Genomic DNA, 18,203 nt, shown 5'->3' with positions numbered 1-18,203 from the left:
GTATCCAAGTATCCTGCGGTCAGGTCTCCAAGGCACTGGAGCCTGGGACATTGAGAGCTCAACAGGGTCTGCTCTTCCAATGCCTCAGTTTCCCGGAAGTCCAAGAAAGGAAGTAATTCCTGCTATAATTTTTAGAAAGAAGGACAGAGACGGACAGAAGCTCAGTCCGTGTCTTGGGTGCTCCGAGAGAGAGAAAAACTCTCCCGCCAGGTTCAGAGCAACATTTGATGAGAGGAGTGTGGGGCGGGGACTCTAACTTGCGCGCGTCCCTGCTAGCGGCCGTTCTGGTAGAGATGGGGGTATGGAAGGAGGCGGATTAAGCCCTTAATTACGGCGTGATCCGAGTGGCACCTGCTTTCCGCCCGCCCAGCTCCCAGGGGACTCCGGCACTGGGGGGTGGAGAGAAGAACCAGCGAAGGAGGACAGCCCGCGCAGAGGCACGGCCGGTACCCAGGCAGGCCTGCAGGACAGCGGCATCGTGGCTGCCGCAGCGCTCAGAGGCTGTGGAGGGGCTTACGGCTCCCGGCCCAGGGGTCCCAGACCCAGGGGCTGGGCTCCGAGGCCCCCGCCCAAGACCCAGGCGGGCTGCGCTATGCTGCGCTACCTGCTTAAAACACTACTACAGATGAACTTGTTCGCGAACTCCCTGGCGGGGGACATCTCCAACTCCAGCGAGCTACTCTTCGGCTTCAACTCCTCGCTGGCAGCGCTCAACCCTAGCCTGCTTCCTCCTGGAGACCCCTCTCTCAATGGTGAGACTGTTCTGTTCGATGGGAACCTTAGATTTGGAGGTCGGGATGAAAGGGCTGCTTGGAATGGAAGACCGGAAGGTCTCCCCTTCCAGGACCCAGGGGCGCCTGTCAGGGCCCTCGTGGGAAGTGGGGTCCCAAAGGAGCATCTGAGTTGGTGTATTTGCCTGTGGTGGAGGGCTGCTGAGTTCCTTTCTCCTCATCTCTCCTACTACCCGCCTACCACACCTACCCCCCAGGTGGGAGAACCTTCAAGGGCAAATTCCAAGCTAAGAAGGGAGGTCAGAAGATGGCACGACGCTGTCGTCACCAGTCGGCCAAGGCTAAGTCGGGCACTAGGCACTAGGTGATCCAGCCAAGTAGTAGGTGTCACTTCAAGAACCTAAAGTTTTCAAAAGACCTCACTCAGAGCCAGGGTGAGAAAACCCCCAACTTTGTAGTTTTTTTTTTTTTTTTATAATGAGCGGAGGCTCAAAGTCAGCGATCTTTTCAAGGAAACTTAGCACTAAGTTTGTATCCCCTGTGAGAATCACAGCTGACCCAGCCTGGCAGAGTAGTGGCGAGGTCGTTACTGCTAATTACAGTGATTAATAAATAACTTGAGACAGCGCTGCCTCCCTGAGCGCCGCAGGCAGTCTGGAGAGAGGCCTGAGTGCGCTCCCTGCTGGCTACGTCGAGAACTCTCCCTCTGGGAGGCCTCTGCCCCATCTAGGCTAGGGCCCCGGACTCTGGCCACCGTCCACCTTTGTGGGGGTCTAAAAGATGGGGGAAGGCCTCTCTCTCTCTCTCTCTCTCTCTCTCTCTCTCTCTCTCTCTCTCTCTCTCTCTCTCTCTCTCTTTCTCTCTCTCTCCTCCGCTCCCCCATCTCTGGCACTCAGGTGCAGGGGAGGAGCCCCAGAGTCCTATTTGCATGGCCATTAGCTATTCATTAGGCTGCTGTCGAAGCATCTCAGGAGACCAGGAATGACAGGAAAGAAATTCCAGGGAAAGGGAGCCCTCGGCTGTGTCTACAGGAATTAGGGGAACGGGTGGGCCAGAAGGCTGTTGTATGGAAGGAGGTTGAAGAGGGCTGGGATTCTCCTGTCTTGTCACCTTTGGGGAAATCCCAAGAGACCAAGCAGTTGTTTTCTCGGATTTTCGACTCACCTAGTGCTTATAGCAGACAGCTATTTGATTCAAGCTTGAAAAGCCAGTGAGGGGAGAGGGTTGTTGGTCGCTACACATTGACACCAGGAAAACACAGCTACGGAGGGTGCCGGATAGGTCAGTGATCACAAAAGCAGCACAGAGCAAAATCATGGCAGCAGGGAACCTAAGTGTATTTTCATCACATATGAGAGGTTTGTGGAGTGGAGATGGCATGGGTTTAGAAATTCTAGATCCTGGAGTCTCATTCAGGTATAGAGTGGCGCCGTATTAAAATGCTGGGGGGGGGCGTGGATATTAAATAACGGTACATTTGCCATAGCTACTGGTGTGTTTTATATGCTTTTGGAGTTTTGGACTCACACATTGCAGATAAAGAAGCGAAATTTAGAGACTTGAGGGTTTTGGATTTTTTTTTTTTTTTTTTTTGACCTAGACTAGCCCAGTCACCCTCTGAATGCCTCTGCATCCAGAGCGATGGGCTTACAGGCATGGGCCACCCATGGGCTGAAGTTAAATAATATGTCTAACTTACTAACTCTGGGAAGGGTCAAATCTGAGCTACCGGCTCAGAGAATTTCAAAATCAAAACCTGGGCTCTAGCCACTCCAGGGGCCTCTCTTAGTGGAGTGTTTCCAAATCAGGATTGGGATGGGATGGGGGGGAAAAGAGATGCGTGAGCAGCAGAGATTCCATCTGGAAGGCAAAAGACTGAGAATTGTACTCTCTTCCATACGTGGGAGAGAAACTGATTTTACTCCGAGGAGCAATCAAATCAACTCTCTCAGGGTGGAGCCTGCACCTGCCACGCCCCAGCTTTCTCTATACCAGAACTCTTAAAAGGAAGGGCAAGAAACGAAACCTAATCCCCCACTGGGCTTAGAACCAAGAGGCTCCCGAGGATCTTGGAACAGGGTAGGCGGGGTGGGGGCGAGAGAGAGCCACAGAACAGCTGCGCCCAGTAGTCCCTGGTTATTTAAGGACACCAAATTGTGCAAAGCTTCAGCGCCGCCTACTGGCAGAAGCGGATAGCTCTGACTGAGAGCTCAGAGTCAGTACTTGACTATCTTGTATAAGGATATAAGATCCTGTATAAGGATATAAGAATGAGGACCAGGATACAAAAGGGAGCGTGGGAACATTTGTGGGTGACGATAACACCCGGATTCCAATCTTGAGGCAGGAGATGAACCAGCTTCAGGACGGAGGTCTGTAGGACAAGCGGAAGGCAGGGGTAGAATCTACAGAGGAACTGTTTCATGAGAGCAAAGAAGGAAGAGAATTTCCTTCCTGATATTTATAACTGTACATTTCAGGAAAAGCAGCGCCACTCAAATTTCCACTTCTTACCATGTTTAACTTCTGTGACGTCACAGGATCACTGGAAATAAAAAAACAAACAAGCAAACAAAAAAACGTGATTTACCTGGGTCCTCATAGCATTCAAATTAAGAACCTTTCCAGTCTTAGACCGAACCCTTACCACTTTTTCTTAAACAAAGGATCCAGGACAGTTCGCTTTGTTCATTTCACCTGTGGGAGCAGAAATCACTCAGAGGTAAATAATCTGGTGTCTGCTACAGTACAGCCCGCGTGGTTGCTCACTGAGTAAGAATTGTATGTGTGAGCGCAGATCAATCTGCTAAGGTACAGGTTCCTCACCAAACCGTGCTCAGTCATCTCTCACACTAGTCAAGAAAGGAGGCCTGAATCTCAAGGAGACACCGAAAGCCTTCTTAGGAGTTTGTGCCCGGATCCCTCTATAGATCTGCCTATGTGAGGGCATTTCTGTCTCAGGCTAAGATGATACCAGAGCCTACGTAGAGCGGGAGGACCGGTGGGCCGATGCAGATGGCTCTCTAGCAAAGGAAGCATGGGAGATGAGCGAGGCAGAGGGTTCTCCCACTCTCCAGCGCAAGCCTTGGTCTTTCCCTAGTTGCCTTGTCTGGGTGCTTTGAGTTACCTTCTTCTCCAGGGTCAAGAGTTGGTCCAGAGGATGCCATGCCACGCATTGTGGAGCAACCGCCAGATCTGGTGGTTTCCAGGGGCGAGCCGGCCACTCTGCCCTGTCGTGCTGAAGGCCGGCCTCGACCCAACATCGAGTGGTACAAGAATGGGGCGCGCGTGGCGACTGCTCGGGAGGATCCGCGTGCTCACCGTCTGCTGCTGCCCAGCGGCGCCCTCTTCTTTCCTCGCATTGTGCACGGCCGTCGCTCTCGGCCTGACGAGGGTGTCTACACCTGTGTGGCTCGCAACTACCTGGGAGCAGCCGCTAGCAGAAACGCTTCTCTGGAAGTAGCTGGTGAGAGAGTTCGGTCAGCTGATGCTTCTAGAGCCCGGGGCACTCAGGAAGGCCAACATAGAGTTGGCCTGGGGATGGGGCGGAGTGGGGGGGCATCCCACAGAACGTCTTTTTTTTTTTGGAGCGGAGACCTTTAGTCTCTAACCTTAACCATGGGGGAAGAAGTAGGTTTGACTTGGTATTTCAGAAAACCAGGTCAGTTGTGACACCCCCCCTCCCCGACACTCAGCTCCCGTTAACATTCTTCCTTGTGTATTTTTCTGACCTTTCTCTCCATGGCCCCTTCTCTATTCTCAGTCCTCCGTGATGATTTCCGGCAGTCTCCTGGGAACGTGGTGGTAGCAGTGGGGGAGCCAGCAGTAATGGAATGTGTGCCTCCTAAGGGTCACCCAGAGCCTTTGGTGACCTGGAAGAAGGGCAACACAAAGCTTAAGGAAGAGGAGGGAAGGATCACTGTGAGTGTGTGTGTGTGTGTGTGTGTGTACGTGCATATATACATGTAGGCAGTGAGTCTAGGACATGCCTCAAAGGAGGAAGTCTTGAATCTAAGACTGCCTTTCAGCCTCTGGGTTGTGACTCCTTTGGGGGCTGCATATCAAATATTCTGCATATCAAATATTTACATTATGATTCATAACAGTCACAGAATTACAGTTATGAAGTAGTAACCAAAAAATTTATGGTGTGTGTGTCGGGGGGCGGGGTCACCAAGACATGAGAAACTATGAATTAAAGGGTTGAAGCATCAGGAAGGTTGAGAACCACTGGTCTTCAGGGTCTTGAGACCTGGGAATAATGTCTTGGTATTGGTCAGAAGACGATCTGAAATTAAGCTACTAAGTAAAGAACTCAGTTGTTTTTTTGTTTTTTTTTTTTAAGTGGAGAGAGCTGGGTGTGTTGGTGCATAACTCTAATCCCAGCACTTGGGAGGCAGAGGCAGGAAGATCCCTGAGTTTAAAGCCAGTCTGGTCTATAAAATGAGTTCCAGGGCACCCAGAGCTAAACAGAGAAACCCTGTCTCAACCTCTCCCCTAAAAAAAATAAAATAAAATGTCACCATGATGCCCTACAGCCTCCATATCTGACACATGAATCAACTTCATTAGTTTTCTTCATTTAGCTTACTATAAGAGGCACATAAAATTTATACACACATGTACAAGCATGCACACACGTACATGCACACTCACAAACATTTTGGTGGTTGTAAAGGACCAATGTTACCATTGTTATTCTCCAGATACGTGGAGGAAAGCTGATGATGTCACACACGTTCAAGAGTGACGCTGGCATGTATATGTGTGTAGCCTCCAACATGGCTGGAGAACGAGAGAGTGGGGCAGCTGAACTTGTGGTACTGGGTAGGCACTGGGCATTTGGGAGTTATGGGAGTGTGTAGCCCACTGACCAAGTAGCTGTGCAGAACCCCTGACAGCTCAATGGCTCCTACTCTGTAGAGCGTCCCTCGTTTCTGCGTAGACCAATAAACCAGGTTGTCCTGGCTGATGCCCCTGTGAATTTCCTGTGTGAAGTGCAGGGAGATCCCCAACCCAATCTACGCTGGCGCAAGGATGATGGGGAGCTGCCCACTGGCAGGTGAGAAGCCCCTTCCTCTGACAGCAGAGGGATCCAAGGAGCCCCAGACCCTACCTGGCTGTGACATGGAGAAATTTATTTCCCAGAACTAGTGGTCCCTGGCTAAACTGATTTCATAAAGTGGGTGCCATCTTCTTCTGTACCATTTGAATCCTGCCTTGCCTATCTTGACCCTGGTTGTTTGTTCTGGGGGAGAGAGAAGGGGTTTGTAGCTGTGGCCAACCCAGCTTGGTATGGGGAGTGGAGCAGGTATGAGATTCGGAGTGACCACAGCCTTTGGATCGGCCAAGTGAGTTCTGAAGATGAAGGGACCTACACCTGTGTGGCAGAGAACAGCGTGGGACGTGCAGAGGCATCTGGCTCCCTCAGTGTTCACGGTGAGGGCTTCTCCTGGGTCAGCTTGTAGGGATGATATGAGGAGTGGGGTTGGAGGGGAATGGGGAGAGAGGGCAGAACAGGAGGTATGGGGTAGATCACATGAGAAACTTCTGGAGGGAGAAACGATAAAACCCAAGAGATCTGAGCAAGAAAGAGACGGATGCCTGCTCTGTTAAGCCAGCCTTGGACTTCCCTACTACTGAGTCCCAGCTCCTTTTTCTGTCTCTCTCCTTCCCAGTCCCACCACAATTTGTGACTAAGCCCCAGAACCAGACAGCAGCTCCTGGAGAAAACGTGTCTTTCCAATGTGAGACCAAAGGAAACCCTCCACCTGCCATCTTCTGGCAGAAGGAAGGGAGTCAAGTAGGTAGCCCATTCCAAAGCTCTGACCGATTTTCCTTCTGGATCTTTCTCTCCCTCTGCTTGCTGCAAACTTCTCTCTTAGTGTCCTGTCCCAGAAACTCTCGCAGGGTGAGAGGAGCAAATAAGACAATGAAGACAGACAAAGGCCCAGAGCATTTGGGCACTTGGACAAGTCAATGATAATGCAGCCATATGTTAGGTGGTACAGAACAATTCTGAGTGGCGAGTTCTGAGAGAATCTTTATGTGTTGACCAGTGCTGTCTTGAAAGTGGAAATCCAGCTAAGTTTCTCTTCCCCCACACCCTCTGGACCTTGGCTTTTGGACCCACAAACCAAGTATTGAAGGAATTAAAGCTTCTTAGGGTAGATGACTTTTTCCATTGATAGCTCATTCCACCAGGGGCTTTCACAGACATCTCCTTTCCACCTAGTGAACAAATCCAGATCACACTACCCAAAAGAACAGAAATGACAACCTAAGTGACTTTCTCTATGGAAAGAGTGGGCACTGTGCCTCAGGGTCGCTATAGTAAATCTGGTTATTATCTCCACACTATAGGAAAACTATGATTTTTGTCCCAAACCATGGCCACAATTTCCCAACGTCTCTAGTTTTTGTGACTGTTGCATTTTAATTAAGTCTCCATGGGGATGAAAATAGTGTTGGTGGGAGGTAGTCAGAGGGGGGCAGTCAGAGTCTCAGCCTGGCCTGTTGTCCAGAGACCCAAACCTGTTTTCCCTCCTTTCCATATGTCTCTCTAAAGTAAGATGCTAAGCCAGGAAATATTTATCACAGTGTTTTATAAAACATTCACATGATTCCTTCATAATGAGTTTGACCCCTAAGCTTTGAGAGTCAAATTTGAGGGAAATCGGGGCTCATAAAGGTTTTATTTTAGTTGTTGATTAGTTAGTTCTTCTTTTAAAAAAAAAAAAAAGATTTTATTTTATGTTCATTGGTGTTTTGCTTGCATGTATGTCTGTGTGAGGGTGTCAGCTCTACTAGAACAGGAGTTACAGACAGCCGTAAGCTGCTATGTGGTTGCTGGGAATTGCATCCAATCCTCTAGAAGAGCAGCCAGTGCTCTTAACCCCTGAACCATCTCCCCAGTCCCCAGGTGGTTGTGAGCTAAGGCTGGTCTCTTAACTTGTGATCCTCCTGCCTTATCTCAGAGCTTAATTTCTTAGAGTTTCTCAACCAATAAAGTCACAGAACTGGGTCTTGGACCCCAAGAGCTTCTAATAAATGTCTGCCATTTTTGTCAGTTGGCCTAATTAATTTAGCCAGGGTCATGTCAATGGCTGGAGGCAGAGTGCAAACTAAAATCTTAGGGCTTCTCTCGGCAGGGGTAGGGTCCTCTACACCCTGCCCATTCCCCATCTTGTTTCCTTGCTCCATCCTAGGTTCTGCTTTTCCCTAGTCAGTCACTTCAGCCCATGGGACGCCTCTTAGTCTCTCCAAGAGGCCAGCTCAACATCACTGAAGTAAAGATCGGGGATGGTGGCTACTATGTGTGCCAGGCTGTCAGTGTGGCTGGTAGCATCCTGGCTAAGGCCCTATTAGAGATAAAAGGAGGTATGTGTTCACGGAGAGAGGGTTAGACCCAGGATCTCTAAAGACATTGTTTAAAGAGATCTGTTTCCCTTGGATGCAGTTCAATGTGTCTAAAAGGAAAATGGCATTTTCCCGAGGGACATTCTTGATGTTTGGAAACTAGCAGCAAAATGGTCCCAGGCAGAGACTAGAGATGGTTGTGAAAGCCTTCCTGGGTGACAAGGGGGGAGGGATGAGTAGATGAAACAAATAAAGCAGAAGAACAAAGGTTTCCTGACTCAAGTTCTCCCTCTCTCAGCCTCCACGCATGGGCTACCTCCCATCATTCTCCAGGGACCAGCCAATCAGACGCTGGTACTGGGCTCTTCTGTGTGGCTGCCATGCAGAGTGACTGGAAACCCTCAGCCCAGTGTCCAATGGAAGAAAGATGAGAGGTGGCTGCAGGAGGATGACTCACAGTTCAACATAATGGACAACGGCACTCTATACATTGCCAATGTACAGGTGAGTGTCATCCCTGGAACCCTTGTAACTGGAACATAGCTATCTGGTCCATATTCCAACTCTAGTAAGTACCAACTAGGCACCTAATCCATTTCTACCTCTCTGCTCTCTCAGACTTCCTAAAGTATCCAGCATCTTCCTCATCCTTCTGTTACCTGCCTCTCCACCCCTTCACCTTACTTTGCTCCACTCCCAGTGGGCCAGCACTCTACCTTCTCCTACAGGAGATGGACATGGGTTTCTACAGCTGTGTGGCCAAGAGTTCCGTAGGGGAGGCCACATGGAATAGCTGGCTCAGAAAGCGAGGTAAGTTTAGTCTTGTCTTGCAGCAGCTTTCTCCAGATTTGCTTTAAAAAAAAAAAATAGTATCTTCCAAGCCTCAGGGTTAATTTTAGCTTCCAAACGCTATGTTGGTGGGGATGAGGATGGACTGATGCACTCGGGAGGCAGATGTGAGTCTGGGTTAGTATACTGTGCTACCTCATAACCATTGCCACTCTTGGAGCTCCATAGATTTTCTAGGAAGGAAGCAGGCCTCACTTTCTTTTCCCCGGTCTCTCTATCTAATGATAATTTATCACTGCAGAAGATTGGGGAGCATCACCAGGTCCAAGAACAGAATCCAGTAGTCCTCCAGGCCCTCCCTCTCAGCCTGTAATCACGGAGGTAACCACAAACAGCATTACCTTGACCTGGAAGCCCAATCCACAGTCTGGGGCCACAGCTACCTCCTATGTGATAGAGGCCTTCAGGTACGGAGACGGTGTTGTGTGTCTGTATCTGTGTGGTTGCAAGTGTGCATGTGTATATGTATACATGCACCGAGAGACCACAGTATAGTATCAAGTGGCCTCTCCCATGGTCTGTGAGACAGCCTTGCTTTGAACCTGGGACTCGCTAAATGGTTAGACGGGTTGACTAGTCAGCTCTAGGGAGCTGCCTGTCTCTACCCTCCTCCCTCAACAAATGCTAAGATTACAGATGCGTGCCACCACACCTGGGGTTTATGTGGGTGCATGGGGTGTGAACCCAGGTCCTCATGCTTTCTCAGCAGGCAGTTACCTGCTGAGCCATCTCTCCAGGCCCATGGAGACAACTGTTGAATGCAAAGCGGGGGTGGGGAGGGTCCTATGTCCTTACAGCCTTTGCTATTTTGGGATAATGATTCTTTAGCCCCCCCTCTCCCAAGGTAAGGAAGTTGTATGGTTCTGTAGGGAATGAGTGAGACTGAGTAGACAGGTTGGGCGTTCCTGGCTTAGAGGGTCCTGTCATCTCATTCCTTCCTAGCCAAGCAGCTGGCAACACATGGCGGACAGTGGCAGATGGGGTGCAGCTGGAAACGCACACCGTCAGTGGCCTGCAGCCCAATACCATCTACCTATTCCTAGTGAGAGCTGTTGGAGCCTGGGGCCTCAGTGAACCCAGTCCTGTCTCTGAGCCTGTTCAAACCCAGGGTAAAGCCAGAGGCCTTATGGGTATGGGTATGAATGACATCAGAGAGTAGCCCCCACCCCATCCAAACCACAGAGTGGTGGCTGTTCACCGGGTTTTCTTTTGATATGCCAGGTCTATACTGATGGCCCAGACTACATCGGGAAGTCATGTTTCTCATGGAAGGCTCAAGAAAGGGAGGAGAGGAAAGTGAGGGAGTGGGATAGCCATCACCTCAGCAACTCTCTTACCATCGAATCTCTTAACCACACAAAGTACAGATTGTTAAGACTAAAAGGGACTTGGGGGAATCAAGTGCATATTCGAGACAGTGATTTGAGGCCTTTAATGGATGCAGAAGGAAAAGAGAAACCATTCATACTAGCTGCAGCTCCTGGCTACCTCTGGAAGAGTCCCCTAACGTAGTTGAACTATGCAGCTATGCATTTCAGTCTGTGAGCCTGGCAGTGACAGAACATAGAGTTTGTACGTAGCCTTGGTACAAACTTCTTGTCTTTGGTGGCCCCTGCTGACTGGGCTCTTTGGTCAGCAGACAGCAGCCTATCTAGGCCAGTGGAGGACCCGTGGAAAGGTCAGAGAGGACTATCGGAAGTGGCCGTGCGAATGCAGGAGCCCGTCGTCCTTGGGCCCAGAACTCTGCACGTGTCCTGGACCGTGAGTGTGGCGTGGCGATCGGGGACATGAGGGCATCTGAGGAGTGAGGGGGAGTAGTGGGTGAGAGTCTAGGGCAGGCAGGAGTGGACCAAGGCCGGGCTTGGAGGTCCTGTGTGGCTTCAGCCTCCTCTGGGACTTGAACACACTTTTTTTTTTTTTTCTGTTTCCTATAGGTGGATGGTCCAGTCCAGCTGGTGCAAGGATTCCGTGTGTCTTGGAGGATTGCAGGCCTTGATCAGGGAAGCTGGACAGCATTAGACCTACAGAGTCCACACAAGCAAAGTACTGTGCTAAGAGGACTGCCCCCAGGGGCCCAAATCCAGATCAAGGTGCAAGTCCAAGGTCAGGAAGGGCTGGGGGCCGAAAGCCCTTTTGTGACCAGAAGCATCCCTGAGGAGGGTAAGGATGTGATGCAGAGTGGTATAGACTGGAGAGAAGGGAGAGGAGGGAGAGGAGGGAGAGGAGGGAGATTTGAACTGCAAGGTGGGAAGGGAGGATGCCTTTCTGTTCTGTCATGTAATAGCTAGGAGAATGAAGCTTGGGGCAGCTTGCAATGACCGTCTGTGTCCTTCTTCTTACCATGCTCCACCCTGGGCTAGCCCCCAGTGGCCCCCCTCAGGGAGTGGCTGTGGCCTTGGGGGGTGATCGAAATAGCAGTATCACTGTATCCTGGGAGCCTCCACTTCCCTCCCAGCAAAATGGGGTCATCATTGAATACCAGGTACAGAGTAGGCCTGGGATTGGGTGAGTGGGGCTGGGGGCTGGGGGCTGGGGGCTGGGGACTGGGGGCTGGGAGTCGGGTGGGGGAAGTGAGAAATAGGGCCAAACGTTATGGTTGGAGGGGTGGAGGGAATGTAGGGGCTGGCTTTGGGTTTGGGAAATGTCTAGGAGAGACGAAAAGGGTTCAAAGCATTGTCTCCAGGGCTGAGTTTCCCCTAGCTGCAACCCCAAGTTTCTCTTTGGGGCCTAAATCCAATTCCTGACCACGTTTGTATCTGGGATCTCCCTAGATCTGGTGCCTGGGTAACGAAAGCCGATTCCATCTCAATCGATCTGCAGCAGGCTGGGCACGCTCTGTGATGTTCAGGGGATTGCTACCGGGCCTGCTCTATAGAACCCTAGTGGCAGCAGCAACCAGCGCTGGCGTGGGCGTGGCCAGTGCCCCAGTGCTTGTGCAGCTGCGTGAGTCCGGTGATGGGCATGGGAGAGAAGAGCTAGAGAACTTGGGGGAGCCAAGAGCGGCAGAGCTTTCCTTTAACTCCCTCACTCGGGAGGCAGAGGCAGGTGACTCTCTGTGAGTTCGAGGCCAGCCTGGTCTACATAGAGAGCTCCAGGCCAGCCAAGGATACAGTGAGAGCTTGTCTCAAAATAAATAAATAGAATGAAAATTAGGCAATAAAAAAAAAATAAAAGTAATAATAAAAATAAAACAACTTGGGGGAATAGTGAGGTAGTTGGGCTTATGTAACCAGAATGGCGCCTTCCGAACCCCTGGATTTCGGGTTCGTCTCCTTTCATCTTTCTGACCCCCACAGCATTCCCTCCGGCGGCGGAGCCCGGGCCCGAGGTCAGCGAGGGGCTAGCGGAACGGTTGGCTAGGGTGCTGCGGAAACCCGCTTTCCTGGCTGGCAGCAGCGCGGCCTGCGGGGCGCTGCTCCTCGGGCTCTGCGCCGCCCTCTACCGGCGCCAGAAGCAGCGCAAAGAGCTCAGTCACTATACCGGTGAGAGCCACGCCTCCGGGCACAAGAAGCCTATGTGGGAGGGGCTTAAGGGGAGGCGGGGCCTCAACTGAGAGGGTGGGCGGGGCCTGAGGTGGGTCCACAGGGAGCACAGCCCTGTTTCAGGTGCTGAAAGTCCTGAAAGTGGAGAGCAAGCCTGGAAGAGAGAGGGCGTGTCCAGTGGGGGGAAAGTACCCAGATTTGGACAGAGGAATTAGATTTGCAGCTCAACTTCAGTAAACGGGAAAGTACCTTTCAAGTCAGAGGGCCAATGTGACCCCTTGATGCCTAGACTGGCCGTCTCAAAGATCTACTTCTTGATAGAAGTAATCTCTGAAGTTTGGTTACATGTAGGAATCACTTGGAAAAGCTTTAGGGGAAAAAAAAAAGTGAAAATGAAGCCACATGGGGTTGCTCTCACCTGTATTCCCAGCACCGGGGAAGGGGGACTGGCAGAAGTAGGAGGATCAGGAGTTCAGAGCCATCCTTGGCTTATAGTGAGTTCAAGACCAGTCTGGGCTATGTGAAATCTTGTCGAGAGAGAGAGAGAGAGAGAGAGAGAGAGAGAGAGAGAGAGAGAGAGAGAGAGAGGCAGAGGCAGAGGGACTTGTTCCATTCCAAGGAATTAGTATAAAATTGGTCCAATGTGCAACATGAATAGATTTGGGACCAGGATGGAGGCGTAGAGAAACAAATGGGATTCCTAACCACTCACCTCATTTCCCCTCTTCTTTTTCTTCCGGGTTCCTTTTCGGAAGCCTCCTTTGCCTACACACCTGCAGGTAAGTGTCCCGACTCCTTGGGGTTCAGAACCCCAATACCAGCTCTTCTCTTACCACTTTCCCCTTTATCTTCCTCAGTGTCCTTTCCACACTCAGAGGGCCTTTCTGCATCCAGTTCCAGGTAATTCTTGGGACCTTTCTAAGGATGATTGTTTCTGCAGAGAGAGTGTCCCTTCCACTCCAGGCCTGGCCATCTCTCCATGTTCAGCCTCTCTCAGTTCCTACCCCTAACCATCATTTCTGTCCTGTGACTCTTCATCTCTGCCATCTTACTCCCTTTGCTGGCCTCTTTTGGCTCCCCGTTCCCAACATTCACCTGCTCCCCCTCAGGCCACCCATGGGCCATGGCCCTGCTGCCTACCCATGGCTGGCAGACTCCTGGCCCCACCCACCTCGAAGTCCCTCAGCTCAGGAACCCCGGGGGAACTGCTGCCCCAGCAACCCTGATCCAGATGATAGATACTACAATGGTGAGAAGCTCTAATTTCCTTAAGGAACACCTACCCCATCCTCTAAGACTTAGCCCTCTCCCACCCTCACTTCTTACTCTGTCAGCTTCCTGGGGCACACTGAAGGGATCTGAGGAACCCTGGCCTTCCTGTGTTTGGTTAGTCCTTGGAGGACTGGGGAATGGACCTTGGGCTTGACCTATAGCACAGCTATCAGACCTCACCCTGTGCCTTGGTTTGACATGTCAGATGTGGGGTGGGGGAGGAAGTTGATCATGTGGAATCTCCTGCCTTCCATCTTTCTCTGTCCCCTATGTTTGTGTGTCTGCCTCCTCCCCTGGGCCTCCCTCTTTCTCCTCCTCAGAGGCGGGAATCTCCCTGTACTTGGCTCAGACTGCACGGGGTGCTAATGCCCCTGGTGAGGGTCCTGTCTACAGCACCATTGACCCAGTAGGGGAAGAGCTACAGACCTTCCACGGAGGGTTCCCTCAACATTCTTCTGGGGACCCAAGCACCTGGAGCCAGTATGCTCCTCCCGAATGGAGCGAGGGAGACAGTGGTATGACCCTCCTCATTTTAGTCCCATCCACAATATCCTCCATCCTCTGGCGCCTGGCCTGTCACTTCCTGCTGACACGCTGTCTCGCTGTCTCATCTCTGGTTCTTTTCTGCATGCTCCTGTCGTGCCCCTTTCTCCTCTCCTCAGGAGCCAGGGGAGGCAAAGGGAAGCTTCTGGGCAAATCTGTACAGATGCCCTCTTTGAGCTGGCCAGAAGCCCTGCCACCGCCTCCCCCTTCCTGTGAACTGAGCTGTCCAGAGGGGCCTGAGGAGGAACTGAAGGGCAGGTAAGGGTACTGACAGCAGCACATGCCCCTCACACATTTAGAAAAACTGGAAACTTCCTAGAGCAGCAAATGGGCAGAGATGCTTCCAGAGGAAAATGCGAAGTTACTCATCCCTTTGCTTCTCGTCTTCCTTCCCCACCTCAGTTCAGAATTGGAAGAGTGGTGCCCACCAGTGCCTGAGAAAAGCCACTTGATTGAGTCAAGCTCCAGTGGTGCGGGCATGGTGGCTCCAGCCCGAGCGGAAACTCCCTCCCCTACCTCTTCTTATGGACAGCAGTCCACAGCCACTCTTACCCCCTCACCTCCCGATCCCCCCCAGTCCCCTACTGACATCCCACATCTCCATCAGATGCCCAGGTAAGGAGGTGTTGAATATCCTGCATATTATAGGCCCTCTGTATATATTTGTTTAGTGGGTGGATGGATACATAGGCGAAGAGGGTCCAGAGGTCTCATGGCTGTGTTCAGGTGACAGCATGCCTTGGGAAGGAAGATGGCGTCGAGCAGAGCTCTCACCCATCTTTCAGGCTGTCTCTCTTTGGAGTGGGTCTGCAGACTTCCGAGGCATTGCGTGCAAACACGGATGTCCTCACGCTCCCCTGGTTTGAGGCTTTGTAGGGGACAAATCATGTCTTGCCTATCTAAGCATTAGGCCGAGTGTACAGCACAATGCCTGGCACATTGGGAGCTCTTGTTTCTGTGGAGTGAACACATGCTGAGGTCTTATGTCATTGTAGGAGGGTGCCCCTCGGGCCAAGTTCTCCTCTCAGTGGATCCCAGCCTGCTCTGAGTAGCCATGACGGAAGGTCTGTTGTCCTGAGTGCTGGCCCCATAGTCTCCTATCATGCTAGCCCCAGTCCTGTCCCTAGTACAGCCAGCAGTGCACCAGGTGAGTCTGCCGACTTACAACTTGCTTCCACCTCACTCTCTCCCCGCAAAGCCTGTTTTCCCTTCACCTTCAACCTCCTTTCTCAATGCCTTCTCGTACCTCTCTCCCTCTGGTCTCTTAATGCTACAGGGAGAACCTGCCAGGTAACTGGAGAGATGACTCCCCCGCTCCATGGACACCGGGCTCGAATCCGGAAGAAACCCAAGGCTTTTCCCTACAGAAGGGAGCACAGTCCTGGAGGTGAGAAGAGCCCTGGGCCCGGGAGATGATGCCGGTTAGTAGACAGAATGGGCAGGAAACCAAGAGGAATGGAGCAGGTGACAGCAAACCTTGGGTCATTTATTTGCTTCCTAGTGTCAGGGCTGGGGGATGAGGAGTATTAGTGTCCAGTGAAGCAGGAGACTTGTCTGAAAATAAGTTTTCTCCTCAGACTTGCCCCCACCACCCTTGCCACCACCAGAGGAAGAGACGAGCTGGCCCTTGGGTCTGAGGGCAGCAGGCAGCATGTCTTCCCTAGAGCGAGAGCGCAGTGGGGAGAGGAGAGTGGTGCAGGCAATGCCTCTAGGGGCCCAACCTCTAGGGGCCCAACGTGGGCCCCACTCAGATGGTAAGGAGAGCCTGGGCAGTGGGAGGGGACTGGAGGCTTGTAGAAGTCGCAATACTCCCAGCTTCAGTTGGAGTCATGTTTCTGGTCAACATTGATATTGTCTCTCATCTCTTTCACTTTCTCCTAAGTAAAAGTCCTCAAAGTCCCCAAGATTATCCCCCCACCCCCGCAGGACTAAAGCCAAGGATGAGGAAGAAGTAGGGTCTGGGTGCTGTGTCCTCCCTTCCTTAATCTCTCTGTGCTCAGGAGTACCCCCACGTGTTTCTGAACCCATATCATGTCAAGGTCATGTGTTAGGCCTTCAAACTGACAGTGCCCATCTCTCAGTAATTACCCAGAGCTGGGAGAGTGTACAGGTTGGCCAGTGGACAAGTGGTGACAGTCTCCTTCCTCCTGTGGGCTCAGCTGCACTTCTGGGTTGTGCTGCAGAAGAGGCCTGGCTTCCATACGGCAGACCAAGCTTCCTGAGCCATGGCCAGGGAACCAGCACCTGCTCTACCGCTGGTAGCAATTCTTCTAGGGGTTCCAACAGCTCGCGAGGTTCTCGGGGCTCTCGGGGCCCTGGGCGCAGCAGAAGCCGGAGCCAGAGCCAGAGCCAGAGGCCAGGACGGAAACGCCGAGAGGTGGGCATCGGAGGAAACAAAGAAGCAGAGCAAAGGGTTGGGAAGATGGGCCAATGGGAGACAGGGCAGTAATAAAGGGCTCCAGAGAGGATCGCGGCTCAAAGAGCGTGGTAAGGGAGGAGTCCTTGAGAAGAAGTGACAAGGGCTGAGGACATAATGACACGTAAGAGGAGAGTCTGGGTATGCCAGGGGATGAGTAGACTGGAAAAAAAGGCCGATGACCTCCCGTGTACGGCGGTGACAAAATAGCAGGCCCTCCCCCTGCATTACACACGTTCTTTTCTCCTCAGGAACCAAGATGACCCTTCATGAAGCAGTGAGCTTATTGAAAGCTCCGCAGGGCAAGAATGTGAACCCCTTTCCTGGCCAACACACGCGAGCCAAGAGGAGCAAGGATGGGCGGCCTTTCCTCCCAGCGATGATGCTTGTAACGCACTGAGGCGCACTGTCCGCAACAGCTTTAGTTGGTTTGGGGATCAGAGAACTAGCTCTTCTCTTTCCATCTTTTTCTGACTTTTTCTGACCAATGTACAATGTTTGACTTCTGTACAATGTTTGTACAAAAGGAGAAAAAAAACAAAGAAAGAAAGAAAAAAACTCTCCAATCTGAGTTCTGGCCCCTGCTTGTTTTGTGCAGCGTTGTAAGTAGAGAGGGCTATGAAGGTCTGTAGACCAACACACACTGGTGGCTTTTGAATGCTCTTGAACTTCTGTTAAAATCTCAAGATATGGACAGATGATAAGTGACACTGTCCTGGACTGCGGCCGAGAGAAACTGAAGCCACTGTCCTCCACTGTGTTTGTCCACTGTTCCCCTAGTGTGTTAGTCCACTGTCCCCCTAGTGTGTTAGTCCACTGTCCCTCAGTGTTAGTCCACTGTCCTTCAGTGTGTTAGTCCACTGCCCCCTAGTGTGTTAGTCCACTGTCCCCCAGTGTGTTGGTCCACTGTCCCCCTAGTGTGTTAGTCCACTGCCCCCTAGTGTGTTAGTCCACTGTCCTCTAGTGTGTTAGTCCACTGTCCCCCAGTGTGTTAGTGCACTGTCCTCCAGTGTGTTAGTGCACTGTCCTCCAGTGTGTTAGTCCACTGTCCTCCAGTGTGTTAGTCCATTGTCCCCCAGTGTGTTAGTCCACTGTCCTCCAGTGTGTTTGTCCACTGTCCACCAGTGTGTTAGTCCACTGTCCTCCAGTGTGTTAGTCCACTGTCCTCCAGTATGTTAGTCCACTGTCCCCCAGTGTGTTAGTCCACTGTCCTCCAGTGTGTTAGTCCACTGTCCTCCAGTGTGTTAGTCCACTGTCCTCCAGTATGTTAGTACACTGTCCCCCAGTGTGTTAGTCCACTGTCCCCCAGTGTGTTAGTCCACTGTCCTCCAGTGTGTTTGTCCACTGTCCACCAGTGTGTTAGTCCACTGTCCTCCAGTGTGTTAGTCCACTGTCCTCCAGTGTGTTAGTCCACTGTCCTCCACTGTGTTTTTCCACTGTCCCCCAGTATGTTAGTCCACTGTCCCCCAGTGTGTTAGTCCACTGTCCCTCAGTGTTTGTCCACTGTCCACCAGTGTGTTAGTCCACTGTCCTCCAGTATGTTAGTCCACT

The 18,203-nt window shown here is 51.7% G+C and overlaps 1 protein-coding gene across 2 annotated transcripts; it reads left to right on the top strand.

Annotated features, from left to right (window-relative positions):
• The first annotated feature begins 221 nt into the window (after positions 1–221).
• Positions 222–17,553, top strand: Robo3 (roundabout guidance receptor 3). 2 transcript variants are annotated; one of them, XM_076924663.1, is made up of 28 exons: positions 223–752; positions 3,871–4,197; positions 4,495–4,652; positions 5,438–5,558; positions 5,655–5,793; positions 6,043–6,170; positions 6,410–6,534; positions 7,940–8,111; positions 8,389–8,594; positions 8,819–8,900; positions 9,181–9,346; positions 9,882–10,048; positions 10,579–10,700; positions 10,874–11,099; positions 11,300–11,421; positions 11,711–11,882; positions 12,236–12,421; positions 13,177–13,200; positions 13,279–13,321; positions 13,531–13,670; positions 14,014–14,208; positions 14,356–14,494; positions 14,639–14,851; positions 15,232–15,383; positions 15,513–15,623; positions 15,814–15,990; positions 16,396–16,613; positions 16,904–17,553. In XM_076924663.1, the coding sequence occupies exons 1-28, from the start codon at positions 593–595 to the stop codon at positions 16,913–16,915; spliced, it is 4,203 nt and encodes a 1,400-aa protein (XP_076780778.1). In that variant the 5' UTR covers positions 223–592; the 3' UTR covers positions 16,916–17,553. The 2 variants fall into 2 exon arrangements, with proteins under 2 accessions (XP_076780777.1, XP_076780778.1); XM_076924662.1 differs by having other exon boundaries at positions 222–752; positions 14,014–14,494.
• The last annotated feature ends 650 nt before the right edge of the window (positions 17,554–18,203 follow it).

This window comes from Arvicanthis niloticus, chromosome 26 (assembly GCF_011762505.2).
Source record: "Arvicanthis niloticus isolate mArvNil1 chromosome 26, mArvNil1.pat.X, whole genome shotgun sequence".
NCBI classification, from domain to species: Eukaryota; Metazoa; Chordata; class Mammalia; order Rodentia; family Muridae; genus Arvicanthis; species Arvicanthis niloticus.
Note: the sequence above shows the minus strand (reverse complement) of the source record. Positions and strands in the feature narration are given on the sequence as shown.

What these genes read in the sequence shown, in the direction of transcription:
- Robo3 (XM_076924662.1), top strand. Translation starts at nt 593, where the DNA reads ATGCTGCGCTACCTGCTTAAAACACTACTACAGATGAACTTGTTCGCG. An exon ending in TGGAGACCCCTCTCTCAATG is followed by an intron (nt 753 to 3,870) that starts GTGAGACTGTTC and finishes CTTCTTCTCCAG; the next exon opens with GGTCAAGAGTTGGTCCAGAG. An exon ending in CTCTGCACGTGTCCTGGACC is followed by an intron (nt 10,701 to 10,873) that starts GTGAGTGTGGCG and finishes TGTTTCCTATAG; the next exon opens with GTGGATGGTCCAGTCCAGCT.